At 40.6% G+C, this 26,914-nt stretch overlaps 1 protein-coding gene across 4 annotated transcripts; it reads right to left on the bottom strand.

Moving 5' to 3' along the window:
• Positions 1-267: 267 nt before the first annotated feature.
• Positions 268-19,857, bottom strand: LOC142095229 (uncharacterized). Of its 4 annotated transcripts, none has more exons than XM_075178126.1 (11): positions 19,805-19,857; positions 15,955-16,797; positions 13,281-13,394; positions 12,934-12,993; positions 10,992-11,133; positions 10,613-10,690; positions 8,014-8,088; positions 7,393-7,470; positions 6,724-6,801; positions 5,185-5,262; positions 268-3,215 (listed from the first exon to the last, which is right to left on the bottom strand). In XM_075178126.1, the coding sequence occupies exons 2-11, from the start codon at positions 16,786-16,788 to the stop codon at positions 2,401-2,403; spliced, it is 2,352 nt and encodes a 783-aa protein (XP_075034227.1). In that variant the 5' UTR covers positions 16,789-16,797; positions 19,805-19,857; the 3' UTR covers positions 268-2,400. The 4 variants fall into 4 exon arrangements, with proteins under 4 accessions (XP_075034227.1, XP_075034225.1, XP_075034226.1 ...); XM_075178124.1 differs by having other exon boundaries at positions 268-3,218; XM_075178125.1 differs by lacking the exon at positions 19,805-19,857 and adding an exon at positions 19,739-19,778 and having other exon boundaries at positions 268-3,218.
• Between the last annotated feature and the right edge of the window lie 7,057 nt (positions 19,858-26,914).

Raw genomic sequence — 26,914 nt, forward strand, 5'->3', positions numbered from 1 at the left:
CTATTTCATTTCAGTAAAGGAAAGATTCCACAAATAAGAAACAACAGACCCATTTAATTAACCATGGACTTACCCTTATTTTATTTTGACACATTTACCAATATTGAATATGTATTCTGGACCAGCCAATCAAAACAGAGATCAAGAAACCCTATGCGTGCAAGAAAAAATAAATAGAGAGATACACAGGAGTTTAAAACTTAGCGCAAAAAGTTATGCTTTAATGAATGAGGAATTAAACAATAAGAAACAAAATAAATCGAAGCAGATTTTTACTGCTATAAATATGGTTTTAATATAAAACAGCTTTATTTTTAAACATTACTGCCCATTTCATATCAGAGATACAGTTCAGGTCTTTTATCAATCATACAGAAACAATGTTGCAATGCAGTTAGAGCAGTAAACATGTAAAAATTAAATATACAGTACAGGATGAGAAGTAGGGGAACTACGGTGAACGCTCAGAGAAATAAATATGTACAGAAGTAGAAATGAGGGACAGTGAGGCCAAAGTGTATATATTTAAATCATGCCAAAAAATTTGGAGTCATGAGAAAGTTTTGAAATGCAACATTTATATGAGCAACTTATGACTTTCAATTTTATTGACTTTTTAGCAAATTGTTCAGCAGGATGTCACATATTCTCACCCCTGGATTAATGAGACACATTCTGTTATTAATAATAACAACTTCTGGTGGTACCTTGTAACATTTGATTGGTACTGCAAAATTTCCAAAAATAACGGTGTCTTTTAGAGGGCAGGGCTTTCAAATTAGCACATGCAGAGTTAATTGTTAATAAGAGAATTCTAATGTTCCACCTATTATAGCACCCATTCTGGCTATACCTAGTATTGGGGATTAAAAATATGATTGCGCAACTCCAAATCTACATTTGCTACAAAGCAACTTCTAAACCACAACATAAAAAAAGTCTTCATATCTCTTTAATGACCCAATAATATTCTTGCATTATAAACGCAATTTAAACTTATTAGGAAATTACAACCAAACTCTTTGTTAAAAAAAAAACACCCTCTATATCATTCAACAGCTGGCTGGTCTGAACTTAGCCGGCATCTTGAAATAAAGTTCAAGGGCTAGATTTACTAAACTGCGGGTTTGTAAAAGTGGAGATGTTGCCTATTGCAAGCAATCAGATTCTAGCTTTCATTTATTTAGTGCATTCTACAAAATGACAGCTTGAATCTGATTGGTTGCTATAGGCAACATCTCCACTTTTTCAAACCCACAGTTTAGTAAATATACCCCCAAGTCTCTCCTACCATCTCCGGCTTAACTTCTCAGTTAAAGGTAGCTTTGCTCGAATTCCTGATTACCATTTATCAAAGGTAATCCGTAATGTACAATTTGTTTTTCTCTCCAAAATTTAGATGATTGGATCTTTTTTTGCCAATTAAGCCCCTTACCCATCTTTAATCATTGACTATGCACACTCTTTAGTAGTATGTACGCACACTCTTTAGTAGTATGCGTAGTCAATATATCTAGCATTCTCTGTAACAAGCAAAGCTCCTCTGTCGATGGCTGGGTGACTGCATATGAGTCTTGCAGGCTGTACAATTGAAATCTATTTAATCCTCTTACAACACCTGTCCCATCATACCAGCAGGACAGACTATTTGCACGTTACAGTTAATGTTAGTTACGCTAGAGATTGTATACAGCTAATGGTTGCCGTTAGGTAGTGAGTTTTATTAGGAAAGAAATACCAAATGGATATCCTACATCATGGTGGACATATCTTTTAACTGTATTTGTAAAGAAAGACAAAAAGCCGATTCCTGCCAGCAGATTCTGGATGTAGGAACATTCTCCTCTCCTCTGGGTGTCATTAAGTGCCTATAACTTCATAAGCTTTCCACATAAGCATGGCACCGTGACCCGACAACTAGCTTAACTCAGGAAGATCTTGCACCCGCCTGTGACATTTTGGTCAAGGAGCGGCAGGATGGGGTGATGACAAATATCCTACATGGGCTAATACTGAGGTATCAATCACTCTAGGCCACATTTTCGTTTGTGAGTGTAGATATCTTGGGCAGATTATCTAGTATTCTAACAGAACATCTTTTCAAGAAGCTACAAGTGACTTTACCTTTGTAACAAGACATTATTTCAAAATGTCATAAAGTTCTTAGAAGCACCATATTTTCCAATTGCAAAGGAATTGCACAAGTTCTCCTCTATTTTTTAAAAAAAGAGAAGGTTCTCTCGGTTTAAGGTGCGGCATTTGGACAAGAGCCACACAAGACCACGATACACCCATAATGTCCCGGTGCAGCCGGCTAACATAACACAGATATGAGTGGCGGCCCCGGATGCGATAGAAAGTGTTTTGAATATGTAAAGAGAGGCGTTTTCTTCTCTGGCTTCAGGTGTGAGTCTGCATGTGGCGTCTCAGCGCCCTGCGTGTGAAGCATTTTTTACACTTTGCGCAAAAGCGTAATTTGCTGTGTTTTTCTAATGCCTCCTCCGTATCAAACATTTTCCCGCATTTATCGCAGTTATACGGGGTACTCCCGGAGTGTTTCCTCTGATGGATGACCAGACTGCTTTTATGTCCAAACGCCTGACCACATTCATGGCAGCGGAACGGCTTCTCCCCGGTGTGGGCTCGTTGGTGTATAATATACTGTGACCTGTAATTGTACTGCAACCCACATATCTCACAGGGGTAACGCATTTTACCATGTTTCTTTATTTTGTGCTTTTCAAGCTCAGGTCCAGAGTCAAAGGCTTCCCCGCATTCCTCACATTCCAGCGACATCTCCTCGAGGTGCGTTGTCTGATGAGTTTCCAGTTCAGTTTCATTACGGAAACTCTTGTTGCATATGTCGCACCACAGCGTTTCCTCCAATTGGGGGCTTTGTCCGTCAACAGGACCCAGCGCTGTGGAGTCCCGAGTTGTATCTTCTGAATTTTTCACTACTTCCTCCTGGTCAGTCGGATCATCCAACGGGATTCTGTCAGTGTCCGTGGTCTGTGACGCGGAAACAGACTTATTCAAAAGTTCGGGGTCTTTAGGCTTTTTTTTACGGCTTCTTGGCTTTTTTAAGAACGGCCCGGTAGAAGTAGAGCCGTACTGTGGGATCCACTGAGTTGAGGTGGTGCCATCTGGTGCTATCCAGAGAGTGGAGCCCGGTGGATCAGGGGGCTCGCCCATCGTATCCCATCTCATGCCCGCATCTGCTGGAAGGAAATATACACAGAGGAAGGGGGTTTACTTGTTGCCTGCTAACTGCCTGAAACAATCATGGTGCCAGGGATATTTTCCTTGCGCCTAAATATTTCTAGTTTGTTTCCCCCCGCTGGATGCAGAATACAAACGGCAAATCCCAAATACTTCCACATTAAGGGCCTGATTCAAGTCAGAACATCAAGTTGCGTTTTAATAAACGAGCACAGAACTTGAGCGTAGTTCCGACCAGATCTCAAGATATATTACCGTTTGAATCTGGCTAAACGTTACTTGCCACACACACAACAGACTGAAGTATGCGCACAAGCGTATGTTCAAGATACGGTCACATCAGAACGCACAAAAACAATACTAATATAAAATATAAGAACAACTCAACAGTATAATCATTTATAGAAATATTTATTTACATTTTGTTAAATTAAATACATAAATAAAGATGACTGCAATGTGTTTTGTACACACAATGCTTTTTTTTTTTTTTTTTAATAGTCTATGTTACTTGAATACACATGTTCTGTGTTTGCTAGGGGTAAACATATGTAAAATGTTTAGATCAAAGACTATGCCTAATCAGTTATCACTATCAGTCGGCATTTACACATGCCCTATAGTCGGTACACATTATATGGGTGAAACCAAGCACACTTGCGGCAAACTCAGGACTTGCATCAACTGTATCTGTGTAGCACGTCCCCTTACTGTACATTGCCTACGTTAGCTCACCCCTTCCCTCCCCATTCCGCCTCTCAATTTGTCGGCAGCCGTGTCAGTTACATTAACTGCGTACAATTCATTTAATTGGTCAAAAGGTCCGAGCTATTATATGCAAGATACGTTAAGCAAATGGACATACAAAACATGAATCAGGTCCTAAGTGATCCCACCCAATTTGGGGTCAGACAGTGATATTTTTTTTTAACCATGTTGTCCTAATATTGCCATCAAACCACCACCATTGCAAAATTTGGTCTCATAACAAGAGTCAAAACTATTGGCATAGGCCACTATATTGGCCTATTGTGTTATACCTGGCACTAGATCCGGCTTAGTATATTAGACTCATTAGCCTAAACTATGACTCACCGTTGTATGCTGGGCAGTGTATATTGCTACAACTTTATGTTTTCAGCACCAGACATGGCTCCGTACATTAACCTCGTTACCAGACATGGTCTACTTTTATATAATTGACACAGGGTATAGCTCACTGTCTTATACCTGGCACTAGATACGGCTCTGCAGGTGACAGATTCCAACTTTTGGAACTTTAGATTTTAGACATGTGCTGAGAGCCGCTTACACAACACCAGGATTTCTGCCCAGAGCTATATTTTATCTACAATTCAGCCCTAAGCTAGTCCTGGTGTGATGTGCCAGCAGCTTCTAACTGGCAAATAATGGTATATAACCACTGCTGGCATATTTCTATGCATACCTGCCAGCGTTTTACTGGGCAACTACTACTGGTACAGTGTCTGGCCAAATATATCACACTATTTAGTAATTGGGCTGTACGGTGGCAGCACGGTGGTGAAGTGGTTAGCACTTCTGCCTCACTGCGCTGGGGTCATGAGTTTGATTCCTGACCATGGCATTATCTGTCTGGAGTTGTATATTCTCCCCGTGTTTGCGTGGGTTTCCTTCAGGTGCTCCGGTTTCCTCCCACACTCCAAAAAACGTACTAGTAGGTTAATTGGCTGCAATCAAAAATTTACCCTAGTCTCTGTGTGTGTGTGTGTGTGTGTGTGTGTGTGTGTTAGTGTTAGGGAATTTAGACTGTAAGCTCCAATGGGGCAGGGACTGATGTGAATGAGTTCTCTGTACAGCGCTGCGGAATCAGTGGCGCTATATAAATAAATAGTGATGATGATGATGACGACGTACAAGATATATCTATAAAGTGTTTCCAGTAAGGCATGACAACGATAGCTCCCAAGCTCTTAACACATTTACCTGTTGAACTATCCGTCTCCATGTGGACAGGGGAGTCAGAGTCTTGGTTTTCTCTCACCGTTTCTTCATACCCAACATCTAGGACAATCATGACAACAACAGGGATTATTAAGAAACTGGGTACAAAATATTTTTCACAACCTAGAGTAGCAATAGAGACATAATTGAGAGGTACAATCTTCCTCTACAAATTATAGTACAGAATAAAATTAAACTTCCCCAAGAAAGCAGAGTATTACCTAACCTCATGTAGATTCTGAGGCATGGAACGATCCTTGTTTCGTCAAGCAGCCAATAACGAAAAACACAGTGGGGCCTTTATGAAAGCAGATACACAGGGACAAGGGGCTAGATTTACTAAACTGCGGGTTTGAAGAAGTGGAGATGTTGCCTATAGCAACCAATCAGATTCTAGCTGTCATTTTGTAGAATGCACAAAATAAATGACAGCTAGAATCTGATTGGTTGCTATAGGCAACATCTCCACTTTTTCAAACCCGCCATTTAGTAAATATACCCTCTGGTGTTATAAGCCACAGCCATTGGATTGTAACTGTAATCTAATACAGTTTAGAAAGTGAAAGAGACCATCTGGTCTTCGCACCAGTTTTCAGAAATGTCCCCAACAGTATTTTTTTTTATATTGGTGCAAAGTCACTGTGGGAAGAGGTTTACAAAACACACTGTAATCCACAGTTTCTCAGCTCAGGTCCTTTTACTAGTCAACACAGGTCATGTTTTCAGGATTTCCTATAGATAAGTGAAATAAAGAACCCAGACAGACCTGAGAATTTACATCACTCTTGGATAGGATAATAAAGTAACTTTGATGCCTGGGATACAAAATATATTTACACATCAAGGGGTAAATCAAGCTGAGAGTTTTCTGGCGGGTTTGAAAAGTGGAGATGTTGCCTATAGCAACCAATCAGATTCTAGCTGTCATTTTGTAGAATGTACTAAATAAATGACAACTAGAATCCGATTGGTTTTTCAAACCCGCCAGAAAACCCCCAGCTTGATACATTTACCCCCAGATCTGTTATTGTATCTTAATGCCAGGGAACTAAAGAAACCTAACTGGACAATAGAATCCTCTGAAGGTAGAGTTGCCCTTTAAAGGTATTTCACTGGTTCAGTAATTATCCAACCTTTTCCCTCAGAGAAAAACCCTTAAAACAAGTCATTTTAGGGTACTTTACAAATGGGAGAAATCGTTATAAGTTCAAATTATGTTAACATCAGAGTGTGCTAGGCTTACCAAGCGACCATCCTATCCAATCACATATCAGCCGAACATGGATTGGATGAAAGATCCAGTTTGCCGTTGGTGCACATGACTGCTTGTATGGTATCATCAAGCCAAATGGAACAAGAACATTCCTTTCGGCCTTGCCAGATCAAGTTGTTTGACCTGACTGCAAACCACCAGACATGCAGAAGACCTGGTCACAATTTATGTAGCCAAATCTGTCACACATCGGGTCACCTGGTCATTGACCCAAATAAGTGGATCTGACGGCGTATAGACAGCTTTACCGGAGAGACACGACATGTCTAAGTCCGTAGCTTTGTCAAAGTTGTCATCTTCGTCTCCTCTTCGTTCTCTTTCATTATCTGGAAAGACAAGACAGAGATAAAATAATTTATTCAGTAAAGATCACACATTACCTATCAGAACAATAAACCATTTTATGGTTTTCAACCCACTCTCTTAAACTCCCTGCATTTAAGTTACCAAAAAAACTGGTGACCTTTTAGAATCTACAATGGCTTATAACCGCTATAATGCCTCTTCACATCCGATTAACAGTAGTGTGATGTGTTAAGTAAAAGGCAAACGGTGTACATCTGAATAAAATACAGTATGCCCAATAGTGCAGACCTTCATTCTCCCCACTTATATTAATGAAGTGGTATCGCCTCCCATCACCTACTACACACATTGGAGGCCGCCATTTTGTGGCCTGAACCAATATTTATGAAAATACAACCAATGAATACACGGATTACCTGTTACATCACTGAAGGTATGGGACTGCAACCTAGTCACGTACTAAGAACCAGCGACATCACTGAGGCCTGTAGAGCCTTGAAGAATAAGCCTTGTAGTATATTACTTCAGCCCACAAAATGGCTGCCGCTAATGCAAATAGGTGTCCGGAACACTATGAAGCCACTAGTTTATGTTGCGATTTGTTTTTTTACCTGACAAAAATTCCAAATCGTGGGTCGCAGCCGTGTCCCAGTCACTGTCTTCATTACCCTCTCTCTCATTAATACCATCTATGGTAAAAACAGGGAGCATGAGCCACAGAACTGTCATTTTAGCACGTGACATTTTTCTCCAAAGAAAGAAAAAAAATGGAGTAATATGTATTTCCCACAGAATGTTGTTATTTGTACTAAAGGATTCAGTAAAACAAATAAAAAGTCACAAAAATAAAAGCAAAGCTCAAGTTAACCTGGAACTTATTTCACATATACTTTTAATGTGTTTTAATACCACCCAGGTAAATGAACCCTTATTTAATTATTTATTCCAATTTAAATGGTGAATTATAATTATTATCATGCATGTATTGTCTTCCCACCTCGGGGTACTTTTGGATTGATAACACCGTCGCTTTGGGGGTGTACACATCCCCATGGCTTCAAAAGTGGAGGTGTGGACCCAACAATGAATCACAAGGAGCAGAAAACAGGGCTTTCCATGACAGATACTTCACTAGTATATCAATAGTGACATCAACTCCCACCAATAACCCTGTTTCTCTTTCCTGCCATTGAGGGACACTGCGAGACATTGGTGTCTGTGACGTGTCTTACCTGAAAAATATTCAACTTTAAGAGGTAAACCTTTACCCAGTTTCTTCCCCTGTGATGCCGCTCTTCTGCTGTGACCTAAAGAGAAAAATCCGCTGTATGTTATTTGTGAGTCAGACACGGGTGTTTATTTGTGTTCAGAGGAAAGGAGACTTAGGGGTAAATGCATCAATCTGCGGTCTTGACAAATCTCCGCAATTTTAATAAAAGTAAAGCCCGGCGGGGTTTGCCATTAATAAAATTGCTGTTTTAAATACAGCCTTCAAAATCACTGAAAGTATCACTAATATGGTTCACAAATATATATGTATGTTAAAGTTTCAGAGGTCTAAATGAAGGGAGGACATCAGAGAGAAAAGTTGTGACCACAGGGGAAGACATTTTTGTACACACAGCAGGCTTCCTGTCAGAAATCTCAGCTTACACTCAGCTAATGTAAATATAACGTGAATTAAGTCAATCTCAGTCAACCCATGGAAAACTCTGTATAAAACGATCATTACTATGCTTTTTATTTAAAATGGGTTGAGTCTTGTCTGCACACAACTTTTAAAGACAAACTCTCCCTAAGCAATAGCAGCTATTAGACTCTGTCATGTTTAGATTTAGTGTAGGACTGGCCAGAAGGGGAACACTTTGGCATGATTTGTGGAATGAATACTCCCCGTCTTTAATAATACAGCTTGAATTACCTAGAATAGAACACTAATATAAATATATACACACACACAAAAGTGTGTGGACACCCAAACATCACATCCATCTCATTCCCAAACCATGGGTATTAGCATGGAGTTGGTTCGACCTTTGCTGCTATAACAGCCTCCTCTCTTCGGGGAAGGCTTTCCACTAGATTATGGAACATGCTGCAGAGATACACATCCATTCAGCCACCAGAGAATTAGCGAGGTCGAACGAGAAGGCCTGGCTCATGGTTCACGTTCCAATTCATCCCAATGGTGGTCAATGAGGTTGAGGTCAGGGTTCTGTGCACAACAGTCAAGTTCTTCCACACCGATCTTGGAAACCATTTTTTGAGCTCCAGTGCTCAATTTTGATATGATTTATAACACTCCAGTCTAAGTTTCGCATTGCGAATGGAGATCTGAGGCTTGTATGGAGCTGCACAGCCAAGGAAACCCAATCCATGAAGCTCCCGGCATGTGTTCTTCTGCTGACGTTGCCTCCAGAGGCAGTTTGGAACTCGCTAGTGAGTGTTGCAACTGAGGACAGACTATTTTTAAGCACTAGTCACTTCATTTCGGGACATTCTATGAGCTTGTGTGAGCTTCACAGCCAGTGCCGGTGCTAGGGTCCTTGGCGCCCTAGGCACACTGTGAAAATCAGCGCCCCCCGCCCACTTTAAAAATCGGCGCCCCCCCACCGCGGGTACCCTGTCCAAATTGGTGCTTCCCTCATCTTACCTGCATTAAGCTGCTCCTCTCTGCTCTGTCTTCTCCCCTCCACTCACAGACACTGTCGGGCCGTGATGATGATGTCACGCCGGACAGTCAGTGAGCGGAGGGGAGGAGACAGAGCAGAGAGGAGCAGCTTAATGCAGGTAAGATTCATAGCCCCTTCCCCCCTCCCCTCCCCGTGGATTTCTCGGAAAGTTTTAAACGACCATAGTAAAAAAAATTTCATTTTGAGGCGCCCTGCAGAGCCCGGCGCCCTAGGCAATTGCCTAACCTTGCCTAATGGGAGCGCCGGGCCTGTTCACAGCCGAGTAGTTGTTGCTCCTAGATGGTTCTGCTATGCAATAACAGCACTTACAATTGACCAGGGCAGCTCTACCTGGGTACAAGGTGACAAACTGACTTGATGGAATAGGTGGCATCCTATGACAGTGCTAAGTCTCTGAGTTCTTCAGTACGACCCATTCTACTGCGGATGTTGGACTATGGAGATTTCATGGCTGTGTGCTTGATTTTATCAATGGTTGTGGCTGAAATAGCCAAACACGCTAATTAGCAGCGATGACAACATACCTTTGGCCATGTAGTGTATATATATTAGGTTTAGAGGTCCTTTAAGAAGAACGGTGGTTAGAGCTTGAACCCATAACCGCTATCTGTGTCCCCCTTAGACAGAAGATCTAGATATATCCTTTTAGTATTACACATTGTACTTGCTGATTAATGGGGAAATCAAAACTGTTTTACTAGAGATTTTTATTATTATTATTAACAGTAATATAATGGTGAAGAGTTTGACAACCTAAACTTGATGAACATGTCTATTTTTCAACCTCAATAACAATGTAATGATATAAGTTAGCCTGTCTCCCCCACCTTCTAAATATTGCTGAAATATGACTTTTTCTTACTCAAGATGCAACAAAAACTCTTATCCATTCCCTCATCATGTCCCACCTTGACTACTGTAACTTCCTCCCATTTCTCCCTCAGTCTTTAAACACTCTCTGAAAACCTCTCTCTTTATTCCCACTGGTACACCCTCACACCTATCCTAATATATACTCTGTGCCACACTCTACCATTAGATGGTAAACGCTCTGTTTTGCTGTAACACCTCAAGAAGGACAGGGGGTTCCATTAGGTAATATCTCCACAATTTTTACTGCCACTGGGAGTTACTGTACCTTGTGAGTAACGCATATTGACACTCAAGAGGTTGAAGAAATGGTCATCTGTAATATCAGTGTCTTCCTTGAAAACATCTAGAATGTAAACGCAATTCAGAAAACAGAGATTAGTTGGTGTCCTTTGCACATATTTTGCCTGTTCTGCTTTCCCTGTGGATAAGACCCAGTTAGACCCGTAGAGCAGTACTGCAGCTATTTTACCCCTATCCGCCATGAACCTGCATCTTTTCATACCCACAACTTTTATGTAGATGTTCACATGAGATTAGGTATAACGGTGCTTGGCCCATTTTGATTAACCTTTATCAACTGTGCTTGGAATGCAGCCCAAAAATGGATAAGAGGTAAAATGCGTCATGTCACAATGTACTGTCACCTGCACTGTTGTCTGCTTGGCTTTCCTTTGGTTCATTAGGATCGCTGAGCATCTCTTTCTTGTAAAGGTCCTCGTTCCCCTCTATGTAATTCCACTCTTCCCTGGTGAAAAATACAGCCACGTCCTCATACCTTACAGGTATCTGAAACAAAAGTGCAAGGCCCAAAACAAACTAAACATTAGACTTTCCACAAATGGATGAAATGGGCATAGAGTACTACCTACCTGGAAGAGGATAGATGTTCTACGGGTGCAGGGATTCTCAACTGGACCACTATTTTGGGTCAGGTGGAAAGATATACAAAACTAACCCCGAAGTGGATATCCCCTTTATATAAAAACTTGACTACTTGTTAAGTTCAATACAAGTATTAGCTACTGGTTTGAATGTAAGACCAATTTCCATGGGTTATGTTGTGGAATGCTAACTGTGAATAAACTAAGGTGGATAGTGGAAATTCAGACAGGAAAGATGGGAGAAAGACAAAACAATGAGCGAGAGTGACGTAACTCAGACAAAGCAGAGACAATAACACAGGACCATTACTGGACAACCATTTCTTAACCAATCACCTCATGCACACGTGTACTGAAGGGGATTTCCCTCTTACCTAAATCAAAGGGTCTACTCACTAGTGTTTGTGCTCGATTTCTCCAATGAGCTTCTACTAAAGCACTGTAGCACTATGTCTAGGTCTAAACTCTGCCCGGTGAACCATCAACACAGACAGAACCCAGTCAGGAGAAAACATCCTGTGAGATGATCCTTATAAAGCAATTTTGAATACTGTAGAGTCACCGATAGAAAATACCAGCGATGTCCCACCACCCGGCAAGTCTTAGAAATAGGCTTAATAATTGGGCACATATTGCCATAGACGTTAATGATTTGTATTTCTCCTGTTTAACCCCGAGCGTACGCACAATTGTCCTATACAAGCTCTGGGCACCTCTTAGGTACAAGTTATTTAGCCGTATCAGTTACAGCAACTACAGAGCAGGTGTAAGTGCCGACTGATAGCCGACTGATAGTGATGACTACACATACGTGCCAGGACAAAGGTTTGCAAGTAACAGATAATAAAAGATAACAATGCATTTTATCTACAGTATACATTAAGAACATCCTGAATGATATATTTCATGTAAAAAAAAAGTATTTTTTTTTAAAAATGTTAAAATATATTTTTATTAATGATTATAGTATTAATAGTAAATAAATAATAAATAAGTTTAGAAATAATAATTTTTTTTTTTTTTTGCATACATGCATTCTGGTGGGACTTTATATTGCACATAGATATGTGCATGTCTTGCACTGTGTTCTTCTTTATGTATTTCATTTAAACTAGCAAAATAAATTAAATATCCTTTTCAAGTGCAGATTTTATTGTGAAAACCTATGCATTGAATCCTGACTTTATGTTGGAAAGGTGGATTGATGCCAAAGCAAGAATCACAAAGTATTTCTTGGTGGTGTTTAGAAAAATAAAACACGCATTTGCTTTGAGTTCACTTTCTTGCAAATTCAATAAAAAAATAAAATAAACACACAACACTTTTTAGGGCCATTTTAGGTAGTTATTTTTGCAGTGACAGGAGGTATAAGCAATTTAATGGTATTTTTTGAAAATTCAAAGTCTTCTGAATAAAATCAAGGTATAATTTGTGTGGGTACCGCACAAACAAATGACCGATATTGAAGTTGGAATGTGACCAACCCGAAAAGTGCCAAAATAGGCTCAGCCGCAAAAGGGGTTAAGATCTAAACCACAAGAAGTTTAATTATTGGCCAGGCAGAAGCACCCATTTAATTGGTTCAATTTTGTACTTTATCGACATCTAAAGATTTCACGGGGGTGGCTGATCACAGTAACATTTGTTATGTCCATTATCCTACCATTTAGAAAGAGGATATGTTTCTCCTACAAAGAAAACTCACCTCTCCCTCCTTCTGATAATACTTGCTGAGATCTTCATTTTTCTTCACAAGCTTCAGATCCTATAGAAACACAAGCACAATACACTATGAGCAATTTAAAAGGCAATAACAGAGAATAAACACATAACCTAGCATTTCATGTCCTAAAGCTATTTTACATTTATACACGTGCCATTGTTTGACACTGACAAATACAATTATTTAGGTGAGAAATTCATCCTGATCATTTTCTTCCAACTAATACCTAACAATGGACAAGAACGGGACTTGCAGATTACGGTTATCATTTAAAGGTCACATACAGTGGTAACAACTATAAAACAAAATCTATTCCAATAAGTTCTCACCTCTCCGGCCAGAAGACAAACTATCTCCACAACCTGATGGAGGAGTCTCCTTGTTCTCTGTCTCTTGTAACTGCCCATGTGTGGTGCTTTGATCATGTGCCTCAAAAGCGCCACCTGTCAGGATGGGAAGGTAACAGATATAATTACCCTAATGTGCAATCATTTGCTCTCCGACCAATAACTGACTCAAACAAAGAAAAAAAAAAAGTGTTAAGCACTATGAACAATGAAGCAAAATCAACAGCAAAATATCTTTCTCTCTCTCATATATATATATATATATATATATATATATATATATATATATATATAAATAAAACCAAGAAATAGATATAAAATGGCGCTATTAACCACAGCGTAAACACCACAATATAAATATCAATCGTGGATATAATAGCAAAGTCCAAACAAAAGGATTGTCCCGAAAGGATAGTTAGCTCAAGTATGAGCGGCAGCCACGATAACCTGCGACCAGTTGGTTAGTCCGTAGAGGGGTGATTACTGCAACAAAAAACAGGCAGGCTGAGGAACAGGTCAGATGCCTTTTGAGAGACTGCAATTTGTGACCAAACGAGGCTGGGATGGAAGTATTATATGTTTGACCTGCAAAGAGCTTTCTATACGTTGCTGCCCTAAGAACATCTGGTACGCAGACTATATGTTTTATATATAGATGTTTCACATGGGTGCTCCATCTATTTTATCCATCTTCACTATGGGTTTATGTGTTGATTCACAATAAGGAAGCCCAGTTATATCAGGTGGTATATATACCCACACGAGCTGTTGTTTAAATCTATGACAATACTACTCTATGTTGGCTTTTTTCTGCATTGTCTTACCTGTTGGAAAGTTGGAGGAACAGCCCTTGAGGAGGACCCTCCACTTCTGAATTGACTACCGATTATTACTCTACTTACGGTACGTAGCATAATACATTTGTTTATACTATACATCCGATAATACACAATGAGGCGCCATGCCTGTTTTTTGTTGCTATATATATATATATATATATATATATATATATATATATATATATATATATATATATATATGAGCTGAACTGAAACGAAAAGCAGAAGAGACTCATAGCAGATCATGTTATAATGCTACACAAACGTTAAACTTTTTAAATTTATGTCTTTTTTTTCGAAAAATGTACTATCACTTCAAAAACAAAACATTGTATTGATTTTTTTCTCTCTTTAAAATGATATAATTAATAACAATCTGTGTATAGTCATTTTCCTTTGGGCAATGTCACTAAAGTATTATTTTGCACCTATGCTACAACAGGTTCTCTCTGTACCAAATAGAAATGGTTCTCAGAGAGCTGACAGGCTGCATTCAGATGAAGGCTGGTCTAACCTACAAAAGGCTGCTTCCACTAAACGCAAGCAACAGGTCCACGTCAGAGAACACTTTCTTATAAATTAGAGTAACAGAACTACAAAGAAATCACTTCCCCCAAAAGTTGTTTAGTAGATAAAATAGAAAATAAGTAAAACAAAAAGATCTGCCGCTCTCTAGGGACCTGTCCTTGGCTATATCCAGCTGGGTGAAATGATCTAATGAGATGACTAAACATACATGAAAACAAGAAAACAAAATCAAAGCAGATATAGGCTATTCAGATATATGTATATGTTACATTACACTATAGAACGTAATGTATTATATATATCTTAATGTAAATCTATCCATATTCAAATGTACACAGCGGAGTACCAAAGAATAAAGATGGACTTGGGCATGGGTGAGTATATATTAAAAATATTTTTAAACTTGGTGTGTGGATTATTTTTTTTTTACTTTCACTTTACGGTTTGGTACTACTGGTTCCAGTAGGTTCTGGCTGCCAGGGCATGCTGGCACTTCTAGTTCCACAAGTGCCAGCATACTCTAGCAGGCACCATTAACCATGGGCATGATGGCACATATCATCATCACCATTTATTTATATAGCGCCACTGATTCTGCAGCGCTGTACAGAGAACTCACTCACATTAGTCCCTGCCCCTTTGGGGCTTACAGTCTAAACTCCCAAACACACACACAGACTAGGGTCAATTTTGTTAGCAGCCAATTAACCTACCAGTATGTTTTTTGGGAGTGTGGGAGGAAACTGGAGCACCCAGAGGAAACCCACGCAAACAAGGGGAGAACATACAAACTCCACACAGATAAGGCCATGGTCGGGAATTTAACTCAAGTCCCCAGCGCTGCGAGGCAGAAGTGCTAACCACTAGCCACTGTGCTGCCCCACATATAGTTAGTTCTGTAAGTGGCAGCATGCCCAAGCAGTCAACGGCTGCCACAAATTTGGCTTTTACACTTTAAGATATTACCCCAACCTACAAATGGCAACAGAAAATAACAAATTTTTTTTTGCTTTGTTTTTGTGGGCCCAATCCCCCAACTAAATTTAGACATGTGCTAAGGAGTTTGGGACTGGTTCCTAATGTTACAATTGTGGGTCTCATGTTACAGCGGGGCTGTCTCAGCCTGACATGCACTGTAAAACAAGATGGATTATTCACCTGAGAGTCTAATTTTAGACCCCTAGGTTCTCCAACTGTAACTGGGGCCCTCAGGTTCTATTTAGAACATTTGACCAATAAAAAAACTTTTCCTTTAATAAAATAAAAATAAATAAATCACTTAGACTCACCAGTTTGGCCTGTAGATTGCAGAGTGTTTTCCTGTTTCTCATGGTGCAGTCTGACAAGAAGTAGCCTTCCGGTGTCTGAGAGGAGATATGAGACTCCTCTTTGATGGTTTTCTGGGCAGCGACATCACAGTCCCACCGAGCGGGGACATCTTTCTGAGCTTTGGAGGGGACCTGGAGGCCGTCCTTCATACACTCTTCCTGGTCATCAGTGGGTATAGATATTTCCTGTGCGCATTTTAACTTGCTATTATAATACATATGGTCACGTTGTACCTTCCAGTACTCTCCATAAAAATTAAACTCATATTCCGGCCACTGCACGCCTTTGTCGGAGGTAAGCCAATAAGGCAGCTTAACAGAGCGAGCTCTGATGGTTGCCAGGCTGAGCTCAGTTTGTGTGCCCACCTCTGTCTGAAGGATGTGCACGGTGGAAGTGCTGGCATCTGATCGTGACCGGCGTGGGCTTTTCACGGCGTCGCCCTGTTCCGGCCGAGGCTTTTTTTGCTGAGGGAGGTGCTTCCAATCCATGGCGACTGGTGTGACGTTGCCTGGGAAAATGGTAGGTATAGCGTCCGGTCTAAGCACCACCTTCGTTCCCTGAGACGTGTAACAATCTGAGTCAAAGTGGGCGGAGCACATGCGGTAAGAACCCATTTTTGAAGATTCCAGAATTTTTTCCGCGAAAGCGTCAATATTGCCATAGTACTGGCCGGTCTGCTGAAGCCACAACTTTATCCGGCTGAGTTCTCTAGGGAACACGTGCAATGTTATCCCAGGGTAGAAGCATTTTTTCCCCGTGCAATGTGGACATGTTCTGAAGATGCACTTCGGCATGATTTATCTCTGCAAATAACCAACGAACAGTGAGAAAAGTGGAGACACAAAGCGATCAATAACAAAATAGTCAACATAACTATATAATAAACAGATAAAGAATATGTGTGCAATTCACAGTCCAAGTCTTATTCTTATCAAATACAGATTAACTGTTTCACATGACATGAGTATCAGCTTTCCAAATGATAAACACCTTCCCGTCACCTTCTGTGGCAAATAGTGTAAAAAAATGGATTCCTACCAGAAGTCCTATTCATATAGGCACATCAGATGTCAAACGGAATCCTCTTGATATAAAGGCTCTCCAGGTTGTTATCCCCTTGATGTTTTCTTCTTAGGCAATAATACTCACGTCCAGCGATGTTGATACAAAGAGAAGACAGACTATGGCGTGATATCGTTTTAAAAGCTTGAGTGATAAGACTGGCATTCAGGGGAGTGGAAAGCGGGATACCTGTTATTTGATCTAAAGGCATATGTACTGAAAGATTTGCCCGGGTATTTAACATCTGATTTCTGCACATAATGCTTTAAAGATTGGATTTCCGGTATGAGCATTCACACTCTATTTTCTTTTATGTAATACTACTTTTTAATAAAATAAAATTCAGAAGCTTTTAAAACGATATCACGCCATATAACAACCTGGAGAGCCTTTATATCAAGAGGATTGCGTTTGACATCTGATGTGCCTATATGAATAGGACTTCTGGTAGGAATCCATTTTTTTACACTATTTTCCACAGAAGGTGACGGGAAGGTGTTTACCATTTGGAAAGCTGATACTCATGTCATGTGAAACAGTTAATCTGTATTTGATAAGAATAAGACTTGGACTGTGAATTGCACACATATTCTTTATCTGTTTGTTTCCTATGGGATCCTGTATGCGCTGAATGTCCTATGTTTTGCATTATTATTGCTACTATCAGATATATACCTTGTGAATAGGATTTTGGCAGCATTTTGGATTTTAGAGCGCCCTATTAGTGGTTATCTTATATAATAACTATATAATAACTTTATAATATAAATTTAGCTTTGAAGTCACTCTGCTCCCTTTCCTCGTCAATGTCTGAGGAGAATGAAAATTGGTTCTATCTGCTGTATGGAAGGCGAGTGATGCAGGTAAGATGGTGGTGGGAGAATTTTAGCGCAGGCACATATAGAAGAACGACTGATCTAAAAATACAGGAACAATGGTGGAGCTTCTAAAAGACTTACTGTAAACAGACTGTTTAACTGCAGTGTGTAGAAAGCCCAATATCCATATAAATAATGTTTTAATAAATCAAAAAGAAAGGTTCAATCGGTTGTCTCACCAAGAGTTAGAGGCATAATCATGATCCCTGACAAGGGGTAAAAGACCTTCGCTAGTCCGAATACTAACCTATTTGCCTTATCAAAAGTGATATAAACTACTACACCATACTCCTGGAGAACCTCTAAAATGTCTTTCTTCCATCTTTGGTTTGACCTGAAAAAGATGGTTCATGGCTGACAACCTGATACATCCAGCCCAGATTTGTAGATTCACCCAACGATGATGAGCTGAAGACCTCGATCTTGTGGGCAAGAGGTTAACGACTCTGTGAGCTAATGGCCTTGTTTTCGATTATCTTTCTAGGATTTTAGCATTACACTCATGTTCTTCAGCTAAGATTAGAATAAATGGATCTCTCTTGTTCTGTTATCAAGTGCTTTTCTTAGATCGGAGATCTGAGCCATGTGCAATAAAACTGTTAGTTTTCAGATATAAGCAGTAGATGACAAGAACAATTATACGACACAGAAACATAAACTGGCGTCCCCAAATTTTTTTATTTAATTTTTTTGAAAATAATTTTCACAAACATACCAAATGAAAGTATGCAACTTGTGTCACGTCAGCAGCTGGAGAACTACAGTCCTAGCATACCGATGTCGGATACAGAAATTATATGTTCCATAAGGATTATGATGTCATTTTCTCTGACTGCACTAACACTGTTTACACAAAATACTGCCATCTATATTTACTAGCAAAAAAAAAAAAACTACCATCAACAACTAATAAAAAAAAAAATACAGATCCCAGACATGTTCTGTGCACACATTAACACAACCATAACCACAGTAATAAACAGTGATCTAGACGGAAACTACTTTTGTATAGGCAGATATGAATTCACATTGACATATGTCGCTTAACAGAATATAAACACCATACAATACTGAGAAATGTGATTTTGCTAAGCTGACGCCATCTTGTTGCCTTATAGCCATTTTGTTCTGTTATAGCTTAAAGACAAATTAGATCCAGCTGGTTTTGTAGGAGTAATTCATCATTTGCAAGGCTATGCTTATAACCTTGGACATAGCAGACAGGAGATAAGCCAACCTCCCCTGTGGAGTTTTCCTGTGTGATAATGAGAGACTGTTTTAACACCTGTGTAAAGGAAGCATGAGTGGTTAAAACCTTTTGGGGCGTAGTTTTCTGCAATACGGGATTTTTGCTATATAGATAGGAACTTGTAACTAATAAAGCAGAGTTTATTGTACACTCAAACCATGCAGTGTATTTAATTCTCTCCAGCTGATGAGCTCATAACTGATAAACTGACACTTACAGGTGAACAATCTGATTTAGATTCGACAATACATACGTTTTACATTTAATACCTGAGGAGAGAAGCAGTTATATAATATGCTTGTGATTTGCCTAAGTCACAACAGGTAACCTGCGGCTGAAACTACATGTCCTAGGGCAAACTGGAAATCATAATTCCCCTGCAGCAGTACAGTCTAAGTCTGATACCTAAACATGGTACATTGAAATCTCTAGTGATGTTAGTACTTGTAATTCTCCTACCCCTGGGCAGCTACAGGCTGTCAGAGAAGAACATCATGATATACACACAAAGTAATGTTATCAGACACTGCAGAGTTACAGACACACAATACATACAGGCAGCAGCTGCATAAACTCCTGCTTACTGCAAAAAAAACAACCCATCATTCTCCCACATTATACCTTATTGTTGTATCAGACTCACACACTCCCCCAGAGCCGGAAGTACAAGTTAGAAGAACAAAAGGAGCTGTGATTGGCTGGGGCATGTTACACGTCACTTCCGCTTCTCCGAGCACGGGATTCTGGGAGTTGTAGTCTCTCTAATGCAGCTGTAAGAGCCAGAGGAGATAGCCCTCCGAATTCAGCCAATGGGAGCAGAGCACAGAGAGTGAGCTGTCATATGTCATTCATATGTTATTCCCAGACCTCTGTATAGAAACTTGTGTTCACAACTGTGTGTATGTGCTGCCCATATAACCTGTCACACCCCCTCACTGTGTATATTACTATATATATACCGACCCTCTATATATCTTGTCACACACTCTCACTGGGTATATTACTAAATAAATATGTTTATATATATATATATATATATATATATATATATATATATATATATATATATATATATATATATGTGTATTTATCTATATATATATATCTATTTATATATATATATATCTATTTATATATATATCTATATATATATATATATATATATATATATATATATATATCTATCTATATATATATATATATATATATATATCTATACACCGTCCCTTTATATATCCTGTCACATCCTCACTGTGTATGTTACTATATACATCTTCCTTCTGTATATCCTATTACACCCCTGCACTGTGTATATTACTATATATATCGTCCCTCGTATCCCATCACACACCCTCACTGGGTATATTACTATATATATATATATATACCGTCTATGACTGGATCACTTATAAATAACTTATGGTATAAATTTATTCAAAGGAAATAGCGCAGGGCGCTTATTTATATAATTGCAAATGTACTTATTTTTTATATTGGGCCTGATTCATTAAGGAAAGTTAAGTAAAAAAAATTGAGTAGTCTCCTGGACAAAACCATGTTACAATGCAAGGGGTGCAAATTAGTTTTCTATTTTGCACATAAGTTAAACACTGTCTGTTTTTCATGTAGCACACAAATATCAGCTTTAAATTTCAGTTAACAAATAAGCTATCAAGTATTTGGAACATTATCAGGCCACCCAGCTTTGTACACAAAATTGCGTACTTTATCTCCCTCCTATCAAGGCAAGCATTAGCCTGGGCATCTCCATTGTAGAAAAGAACAGATACCCTGCTTTTCTCATGTTCTGGATTCACAGCAGCCTTCCGTTGGATCTTTGATGAGCCTGGCAGAACCACATCAGCATCCTTAGAAATTCTACGCCTACGACAAGACACTCGTCCTGTGGGCCAATACCTGGTTCAGTTCTAAATATTAGCTTCTGAGTTGAAGTGGAATGATGAGGCCCTGATTGCAGCCTTCTGGAATGTCTTGTCTGATAAAATTAAGGATGAGCTATCTACTCGTGATCTTCCTTGTACACTTGATGAACTAATTTCCCTGTGTACTAAAGTTGATTATATGCTTTCGGGAACCTGTCTTGGAGAAAGGAAGAAGTGAAAGGGTTAAGCCGCATCATGAACTTCGACCCCGGCAGTCCTCACCGAGAAGCAATGAGCCCATGCAGGTGAACCGCTCTCGTTTCACCAAAGAGGAGTTTCAGAGACGCCGACTGGTGAACTTATACCTTTACTGTGCTGCCTCTGGACACTTACTTGATCCCTGCCCCAAACGTCCGGGAAACTCCTGCTCCTATCCGGTGATAGAGAAGCTAGGTTAGGAGTAGTCAATTCTTCTCCACAAAAATCTGATTGTGTTTTAACAATCACTCTTGAACATGCACAGAGAACCAAGAACCTCTCAGCTCTTCTTGATTCTGGTGCTGGAAACATCATTACTGCCACAGTGGTTCAAGGGTTGCGGTTACCCACAGAGTCGTTACCCTGACCTTTCTACATCATGACAGTGGATGGAAGTTGTATCTCAAATAGTATTATCACTCACCAGACTCATCCTCTGAAAATTAGAGTGGGGGTTCTGCACTCAGAAATGCTTAAGTTTCTTATCATTCCCAAAGCTTCACATTCCTTAGTCCTAGGTTTACCTTGGCTCCGGTTACATAACCCCCAGATTAATTGGACTACATCTTAGATTGCATCCTGCGGTGTATCTTGTAAGGACTCCTGCCTCCAGTGTGTCATACCACTTCGAACCACAGTCTCCTCTGATCAAGAGCTTCCACCCATACCTTACAGGGACTTCTCCTATGTCTTCAGTAAAGCTGGTGCTGACTCCTTACCACCACATAGAGAGTGGGAATGTCTTATCGATTTGATGCCAGGGCAGACACCACTCTCTCTCCCTGAGACTAAATCAATGTCTGAATACATCCAGGAAAACCTTGAGAAGGGGTTTATCCGTCCATCTTCATCGACTGCCGGATCAGGTTTCTTTTTTGTGAAGAAAGAGGATGCCTGTCTCCATTCCTGCATTGACTATAGAGGTTTGAACGATATTGCCATGAAAAATTGTTATCCTTTACCCCTACACAGAAGTGCTTGATCGTGTCAAAGGAGCCACCATCTTCACCAAATTAGATTTAAGAGAGGCTTATAGTTTAATTTGAATCTGTGCAGGGGACGAATGGAAGACCACTTTTAACACTCAATATGTGCACTACGAGTACTTAGTCCTGCCATTTGGATTGAGTAATGCCTCAGTGGTATCCTAGCATTATGTTAACAAAATTTTCAGTGACCTCCTCTACAAACAGTTGTCTACCTGGACAACATCCTTATCTTCTCCAATAATCTGAAATCACATCGTACCCATGTCAAGGAGGTTCTTTCACGACTCTGTACCAACTGACTCTTTTGTAAATTGGAGAAATGCACATTTGAAGTCCCATCCATCAGCTTCTTAGGTTATATTATTTCTGGTACTGAGTTACAGATTGACCCAGAGAAGCTCAAGGCGGTTCTCAACTGGCCTCTTCCAATCACTCTTAAGGCGGTCCAACGCTTTCTGGGTTTTGCAAACTATTACAGAAAATTCATTAAAAATGTCTCCACTCATGTTGCATCTATCAGCCCTTACCAAAAAGGGGTCTGATCCCTCCAAATGGTCTGAAGAAGCTAAAGCAACATTCCATTGCATTAAACAACTCTTCATTTCTGCTCCAGTTTTTCGCCAGCCTGATTTAACCCGACCTTTCATCCTGGAAGTGGATGCCTCTGCAGTAGGTGTAGGTGCTGTTTTATCTCAACATTTTCAAGATGGATATCTTCATTCCTGTGGCTATTTTTCTCACAAATTTCTGCCGGCAGAGAAAAACTACTCTATAGGAGATCAAGAATTATTAGCCATTAGGTTGGCTTTGGAACAATGGAGACATTTGTTGGAAGGTGCCAAATATCCCATCTCTGTCGTCACAGATCATAAAAATTTCTGTACCTAAAGTCAGCCCAGTGTCTCAATCCAAGACAAGCTAGATGGGCCTTGTTCTTTTCCAGGTTTGACTTCAAAGTAACCTACCGGCCAGGATCCCAGAATTGTAAAGCCGATGCTCTTTCTCGTTTCATGGTTCAAGATGAGCCTCTTTGCCTTACCTAAAAAAAAGTCCTATAAACGATCCTGTGTCCTTTTCTACCACCAATATTGTTCCTACCCTGCCTCTGGGAAAAATTTTCATAACTCCATCACTTTGCAAGAAATTGCTTTAATTGGCTCATGCCTCCCAATTTTCCGGACATTCTGGAGTTCAGAAGGCTTTAAAATTTCTCCAAACATCCTATTGGTGGCCTACTCTCAAGCAGGACATCCAAGAATTCATAGCTTCCAGTTCCAGGTGTGCCCAACATAAAATATCTCGCCAGACACCTGCCGGCCAACTTCGACCATTGTCAATTCCTCACCAACCCTAGACTCATCTGTCTATGGACTTCATTACTGATCTACCAGTTTCTAATGGGTTCAACACTATCTGGGTTGTAGTTGACATGTTCTCCAAGATAGCCCATTTTGTACCTCTCACTGAACTACCCTCTGCTCCAAAGCTGGCTCAATTGTTTATTCAGGCAATTTTCAGGCTTCATGGCTTGCCTTCAGAAATAATCTTTGATCGTGGGGTCCAGTTCATGACCAAGTTCTGTTTGTCTTTGTGTTCAGCCCTTCAGGTGAAGCTCAAGTTTTCATCTGCCCATCTCCCCCAAACAAATGGTCAAACTGAAAGGGTGAATCATAATGTTCGCATATTTATCTCATCTTCACAAGACAACTGGAAAAAACTGTTACCCTGGTCAGAATTCTCTCACAATAATCTCCTCCTCTCGGTCTACACCCTTTTTTACAGTCTATGGTCTTCATCCTAGAATACCTGAGTTCCAGCTTCTTCCTTCTGCCATTGTACCTGCTGCTGATAACACCTTAAGTAATTTCTCTAAAATATGTAAGGAAGTCCGTTCTTCCCTGTTAAAGGCTTCTTCCAATTACAAAAAATTTGCTGATCGCAAACGTCGAGCAATACCCAGTCTCAAACCAGGAGATAGAGTCGGCTCTCCACTCGCAACCTGAGGCTTAAGGTACCTTCCATGAAATTTGCCCCTCGCCACATTGGTCCATTTCCCATAGAACGAGTCATCAGCCCAGTAGCTTACAAACTCAAACTTCCTCCATATCTATGAATCCCAAATTCCTTCCACATATCCTTGTTGAAACCTTTGTTCCTGAATAAGTTTCATTCTGCACTCCCTAAGACTCCTAAAATTCAAATTCATTGAGGAATCGAGTATGAAGTGGAAAGGATACTCGATTCACTGATTTGTCATGGTAATCTTCAGTACCTTATTGATTGGAGGGTGTCACGGGCACTAGGAGTCTTTACCCAGTATCACCCGCTGATGGTCTTATCAGAGCAGTAGAGTTGGTATACGATACTCTGGTGGCAGGGTGATAATGGAACTGGAAACAGCAGATGGCTAGAGAATGCTCAGAAAGTCTATGACTAGCAGCACTGGTAAACAATAGGTAACTGAACACGAGGATCTGGATGGACAAGGACACGTGAGGGTAGTCAGTGGTCTGCGCACGGCAAGTTGTACCACTGCTATAGAGAGAAGAATGTCCAGGAGTAATAAGGAGGTGGAAGTCAGCGATCTGCGTATAGCAAGTTGTACCGCTGTCTGTAGTGAAGGAATGGAATCCAGGTGAAGGTAACGGGGAAGTCAGTGGTCTGCGTGTAGCAAGTTGTACCACTGCTTATGTGAGAGGATATATGCAACTGGTGACACAGGGAAACAGGAATCAGTGGTCTGCCTCAGCAAGTTGTACCACTGAATATATATGTGAGGAAGGACACGAGGAAATAAATGCAATGCAGAGTCTACACGGGTACACTGAACTTGATCCCACGTTGAACTGCACACAATAATAATAATGAATGGACAGCACTGCACAGATAAACAAAGTCACTAGAATAGTCCAGCAAAAGGAAACACAGTCAATAATAGCAATAGTCTCAGAGGATGGAAACTCCGGAGGAGAACAACTCAGACCAGATGGATATGCAATACACCAGCACAGTCAATGAGAAGTATGCATACCGTGGTTCAGATGAGCAGGCTGTTAGAGATAGCTGCAGGGATACCTGAGCGGCAGGGAACTGACGAGATGAGAAGTCCTTGCAGAATGGAAGCGGCAGGTAGGTGCAGCGCACTGTAGGTAGGCCAGCAAGGACGACAAAATACTCAGGAAGCAGTAGTATATCGAATTGAACAGCAGGAGACCACGGGAGAGCTGAAGCGATGTAGCAGAGCTGGAAGCCGAGGAGCGTAGACTCGATGCTTAACAGGCAAGTTGACACGAATGGACACACTGTAGAAGCAGTAGGCAGCGGGTCAGCTGACGGCAGGTAGAATGCAGACTGGAGCGCTGAGACGAGCAGGACTCTGTAGACACGCTGAAGTAGCTAACAGGAATCAGCTGGAACAGTAGCGATGTAACACAGGAGGGTTGGAGAGATCTGTAACTTGTTAGACACACGGAGGCAGCGGATAGGAATCAGCTGCTGGAGTCACGATGAAACACAGGAGAGTTTGCAGTAATCTGTAACTGTAGATACACGGAGGCAGCGGATAGGAATCAGCTGCTGGAGTCACGATGAAACACAGGAGAGTTTGCAGTAATCTGTAACTGTAGATATACGGAGGCAGCGGATAGGAATCAGCTGCTGAAGACACTAGGAACACGAGGAGTAGAAGTGGTCTGGAAACCACAAACGGCAAACAGGAATCAGCATCAGCTGAACACACGGGGAGGCACTGGAACACCTTCAGAGACCCATGAGGAATGAGACTCCAAGATCAGGCCACGTGGTATTGACCACAGGTGCTTAATATAGGGAGTGTTGCCTGATCAGCCAATTAAGTTAAAGGAACAGAACTGAAGGTTAGAAGGGTCTGCACATGCGCAGTACCTCATTATAATGGACGGACACGGTTCCTAGCTACCTTAGAAGTAGCACTCACAGTCCGGTGAGTGACAGTACCCCCCCTTTTAAAGGTGGGCACAGAACACCTGGAACCGGGTTTGTCCGGAAATTTGGTATAGAACTTTTTCAAGAGGGCTGGAGCGTTGAGATCTTCAGCTTTGATCCATGAACGCTCCTCAGGACCAAAGCCTTTCCAATGCACGAGGAAACGAAGAACTCCTCGCGAAATTTTAGCATCCAAAACCTGAGTAATCTCAAAGTCTTCCTCCTGATGAACTTGAAGTGGCCAAGGTGCTGAAGGAGGGACCGAGAAACGGTTGATGATGAGAGGTTTGAGCAAGGAAACATGGAAGGCGTTGGAAATACGAAGACTCTTGGGAAGTAAAAGTTTGAAGCAAACTGGATTTATAACTTGAATGATCCTATATGGACCAATAAAACGGGGAGCAAATTTCATGGATGGAACCTTCAACCGAATATTCTTAGTAGATAGCCACACCCGGTCTCCGACTTTCAATGGTGGAATAGCCCGTCTCTTTTTGTCCGCAAAAGACTTATATCTGGCAGATGTCTTCTTTAAACAGGTTTTTACCTGAGTACCCAAATATTTTTGAAGGTTTGACACAAAGTCTCAACAGCAGGAACTTGGGTGGGCGGGAGGGCAGGAAATTCCGGGAAAGACG

The sequence above is a fragment of the Mixophyes fleayi genome, chromosome 6 (assembly GCF_038048845.1).
Source record: "Mixophyes fleayi isolate aMixFle1 chromosome 6, aMixFle1.hap1, whole genome shotgun sequence".
Lineage (NCBI taxonomy): Eukaryota > Metazoa > Chordata > Amphibia > Anura > Limnodynastidae > Mixophyes > Mixophyes fleayi.